The 4,598-nt window shown below is 57.7% G+C and overlaps 1 protein-coding gene across 1 annotated transcript; it reads right to left on the bottom strand.

The window, feature by feature from the left end:
• Positions 1–1,414: 1,414 nt before the first annotated feature.
• Positions 1,415–4,081, bottom strand: TLX2 (T cell leukemia homeobox 2). The gene is made up of 3 exons (XM_027835965.1): positions 3,676–4,081; positions 1,861–2,098; positions 1,415–1,631 (listed from the first exon to the last, which is right to left on the bottom strand). The coding sequence occupies exons 1-3, from the start codon at positions 4,079–4,081 to the stop codon at positions 1,415–1,417; spliced, it is 861 nt and encodes a 286-aa protein (XP_027691766.1).
• Between the last annotated feature and the right edge of the window lie 517 nt (positions 4,082–4,598).

Genomic DNA, 4,598 nt, shown 5'->3' with positions numbered 1-4,598 from the left:
CACACCTCGAGGTCACGTGCTCACGCTAACGGTCACATAACACAGAAGCCCCCAGGTCCTAAGGATCACGTGCCCTCCACCATGTACCCCCTTTCCTAACCGTCGGGTCAGGGTCATGGTCACTGGAGGATCCCGCCCCACCCTTATGAAACCTCTTCCTGCGTAGTTAGCCCGCTGCCTTCACTCCTCAAAGGTGCGCTCGGCACTCGAATCAGAGGCGCTGGCGGATTCTCCAAAGCTGAGGCCGACGGACTTGGACTGCGGACCCTGCAGCCTAAGCCTCGCCCCAAACTAGCCCTCGCAGGCTGTCATTGGCCAATTCTTATCAGTCAGTCCCACCCCCTAATCTCATTGGTCTGTTCCGCTCGGCCCTGCTGGTCCAACTAGGTCCCTACCGCTTCAGGTAGACAGGTGAAGAAGGGAAGAAAAAGCGGCAAAGACCGAGTGCTGAGCTGAGCTGAGCCGAGCCGAACTGGGAGGCGCGGAGCGATGTAGTTGCCACTTAGGGAATCCTGGATCCTGTCTCCCGCAATCCTTTAGCAATGTGAGCCCTCGAATCCGCAATAGGAGCCGATCCGCAACAAAGGAGGGCAGGGGAGAGGGAAATGGGGGGGGGGAGTAGGGAAGGGAAGGAACCCCCTCCTTCCAGGCAGCCGAGGTCTCTTTTACTGAGTTGAGAAAGGAACCTGCCTGAGTGCACAGAACTCTCTTGCGACTCACGGACTTTTTATTCCCCGAGCTAATCAATTAGGGGGAGAGGAGGGGGGAGAAGGGGGCACCTGGGGAAGGCCAATTCTCCAGCCCCGCTCCCCACTGTCCAGATCTTAAGTATCCATGGCAAGTAGCCAGTGAGCTTGCCCTCCCCCCCCCACATCGTAAGCTCAGTGGAGGCAGGGTGCGGGGGTCCTACCGCATCAGAACAGAACCTGGAACTTGGCCTCCAGTAGGGAGGGGACAAGGAGGAAGTGTCTGGCCAAATGGAGGGATATTGAGGCCAGTCTGGGAGAGGACCATGGTGGGTACAGGAGGGTTGAGGACGGGGGTCCTCTCCCGGCAGGGGTGTCTAGCCAGGTCCTATTAGGGGCCAGTGTGTCGATCCCTCCAAGCACGGACAGTTGGTGGCCAAGAACCGTCTGGCTCTGTAAAAGTGGGTATAGGTAACAGGCCAACACTGAAGGAATCAAAGCATCCAATCAGGTCCAGGTGAGAGTGCCAAATCAGCCCCGTGTGTGCAGGAGGAAAGTGTCTGATATGGAGACAAGACAAGATATCCCGTCCAGGTGGGCATCCAGATGGTGTCTGGTCAACCCTACAGAAGGCACGGTGTCCAGTCTGTGGAGAGGCTCTGGGGATGCAGTGTTTGACCTAGTCCTGGAAGGTGTGGAATGTATCTCCCAGGCTCTGAGGGTCCCCCTCAGACAACAGAGGCGAGGCCAGACACGGATGCGACCTTGTTGTCCTCAGCCCAGGGTTGCAGATTCTGCAGCGCAAACAGTGAGGAGTTGTGGAGACACAGCGGGTCGGGTGGCAGTGGCGGCCTCAGCGGCCTAGGCAAGGCGTCCTGCTGGAGGTGCAGGAGCAGCCTCCCTGCGCGGTGCCTCTCGGCCTCTCGCTCTTCGGCAGTTTGCCGCCTGCATCAGGACACCAGAGTTTAGCAGAGAGGGTCGGAAGAACCGTTCCTCCTATCCTTGGGCCCCACTAATAGAGAGCGAAGCGATTGCCACTCCGCGCGTGCAGACAATGCAGGCTCACCGGACTCCCAGTTTCTGGGAAACTCTGACTTGCCTACCCCTGAATCCGTCCCCTCCCACTCAGAGTGCCATGCCCAATGCTCCCCTGCCAAGACTATCCCACCCTTACCGCCACTTGGTCCGCCGGTTCTGGAACCACGTCTTGACCTGCGCGTCCGTCATGCGCAGGGCCTTGGCTAGCGCCGCTCTCTCGGCAGAAGCCAGGTACTTCTGGCGCAGGAAGCGCCGCTCGAGCTCCAGCACCTGCGCCCGGGAAAAGGATGTGCGCGGCTTCTTTCGCTTAGGAGGCGTCCGGTTCTGGTAAGGGTGACCCACGCGGCGGGCTCCAGAGAACGGGGACAGTGCAGCTGGAGGGAGGGGAAGACAGAGTGTCCCAGCCCAGCCAGCGCCGGCTGCTGCCCTCAGCCGAGCCACAGCAGGTGGGTGTGCTGGAAATCTGGACTACTCAACCCTCCTTTCCATAGCCCCCTCAGCAGGCTCTGGGGCACCCAGACCGGACACCTAAGTCTCCTTACCCCCACCAAGCACAACCCAGCTCCTGTATGGGCTCAGGATCGTGTAACCGGTACCTCTGGGTTCCCCACTCCCCACAACACTTGCTGGATGCTGAGGAGGCCCCTTTCTCCAGAGTAGCATTCTTTGACTGAAGGAGAAAATGAATCCCAGAGGCAAGAGAAGAAGACAAACGAAAAACGCTGCCATCAACTGCTCTTCCCCAGGATCGCGTTCTGACCCGTAGGGCAGACCCGGCGGAGAAGAGGATGGTGAGGCTCAGATTACACCGAGTTCCCATATGCCCATAGCCCCCGGCAGTTACGGGTATTTTAGAACTCCTAACTGAACCCTTTCCCTAAGATTTCCCCCATCTCTGTGTATATAGTCCTGGTGGCTGCTTTCAAATTACTCTGCGTCTCTAAAGCATTTTTGGATTCCTTCTAATTATCTTGACCTAGGTCCTTAAGCTTCAGGTCCTGAGATTACAGGAAAGTGAAGGCGGGTTTAGTGGGAGTTGGGGATGGGTGGAGATTAGAAGGTTAGTAGAATGTAGACACCCAGCCGGGAGGAATTAAGACCTCAAGAATGATAAAATGGAGATAGAGATGAGGGATACAGGGAGGCAGGTTCTAGTCAGGAGGTCTAGGGAAAGCTCATGTTTGTGGGGGAAGAAAAGGTATCTTTGGAGGTGTCCTAAAATTAAGTATCCAGAAAGTGTGGGGGAGTTTAGTTTAGGAGGAAAGAATGGATGGAGGGTGGGATATGTGGGGAAAGTGGTCTAGTGGTATAGGATTTTAGTATTAGGTGGGGGAGGGGAGTGGGGATTCAGGAATAAAAATCGAATGGTCAAATTGGGGGAAAGGATTCCTCACGAATTTCCCAGGAAATTGGAGTTTTTAGTATTGGAGAATTAGAGAGGACAACAGAATTTTATAGAAATACTCATCTTGGAAAGAGGGGTTTTTATTGGGTTATCCTGGATTTGGAGATAAAAAAAAAAAAAAGTGTGTGTGCCCAGGGGTGATGTATTCCAGAGCCCAGGAATACTAATTTTTTTTGGTGGGGGGAGTAAAGGATTTCCCAAGGAAATCCTGCAATTGAGAAAAGGTAGGGAGGCAGTGGGTTTACACATAAAAGTGGAATTGGGATATTGGAGGCTTGGAAATGTTAGTTTGAGCAGATCAATTTGTGCTGTGAGGGTTTTGCAGATCCAATATGGGGGGAGAGGGGAAAGGGGAGAGAGAGAAAGAGTTTGCTGCGATAGTTCCTGAGGCCGTCCTAGATTGACGAGGAAGGTAGGATTAGGAAATTGAGGATTTAATACTAAAGAAGAGTTTCAAAGTATCTAGTGGTGGGGATGATGCACCGGAAAGGAAGGAATCTTGAGTGGTTGAAGGTGAAGAAAGACTGCCCCACCCCACCCCCTCACCTGTGAGCCGGTCCTTGGCAAAACGGCGGCTGCTGTCCATCCAGGGGAAGGTAAGGCCTGATAGGCCGCCTCCAGCGCCTAGTCCCGGGGTGCCTGGGGCTGCAGCCGGGCCCCCGGTGGGGGGCGGCACGGGGAGGGGCCGATGGGCGGGGACGCGGATGACGCCCCCCGCAGACCCCCCGCCGTGACTCCCCGGAAGAGAGGCCAATGAGCAAGAGGGGCCATAGCCCGAGGGCCCAGCGTATCCGCCAGTATACAGTGCACCCTCCGTCTGCCCCACGCGGCCGGGACCTGGGCCAAGGCAGCCGCTGCCAGGGGGCTCGGGGCCGCTCAGGATCTGGTCGATGCCGAAGCTGATGGGTTCATGGTGCTGGAGAGTCTGCGGTGCTAGTCCGACTGGATCCATGAGGAAAGGACCTGCCAGGACTAGGTCGTGTGGTGGAGGTGAGGAAGGAGAGTCCGCGGGGGCTGCAGTTATGGGGGGCGACCTCGGGCGCTCAGGGGCCCGCGGGCTCCGGGAGCATCTTCTCTAGGCGCTGCCCGGGTCCGCACCTGTGCCTGTTGCCCTGCGGCCCGGAGGGGCCGCCATCTCCGCTCGGGACTGGGAGTGGGGCCCCCGAACTTGGCTGCCGTCCCGACTCCGGGGCTCGAGACCGATGGACACTCAGATAGACGGACACTGGGCTGCGGCTGCCCAAGTCCGGGGTGGATCGGGTTGGCCAGCTCTGGAGAAGACTGACAGCTCGGCCCCCGGGGGCGGGGCGGGGCCGACCCGACTCGTTAAAGGGAAAGAGCTGCCTGTTTGCGCCGAGGTGTGTGGGGCGTATGACGGGTGGGGGAGCGGACACCGAGCCTTGAGGTCAGCTGGGGTGGGGATGCTCTCTGAGCTTAGCTTGGGACCGCGCCCCGCAGGCAGGAGTGGG

The sequence above is a fragment of the Vombatus ursinus genome, unplaced genomic scaffold (assembly GCF_900497805.2).
Source record: "Vombatus ursinus unplaced genomic scaffold, bare-nosed wombat genome assembly UNPS02014818.1, whole genome shotgun sequence".
In the NCBI taxonomy this organism is placed as follows: Eukaryota; Metazoa; Chordata; class Mammalia; order Diprotodontia; family Vombatidae; genus Vombatus; species Vombatus ursinus.
This window is presented reverse-complemented; position numbering and strand designations above follow the sequence as displayed.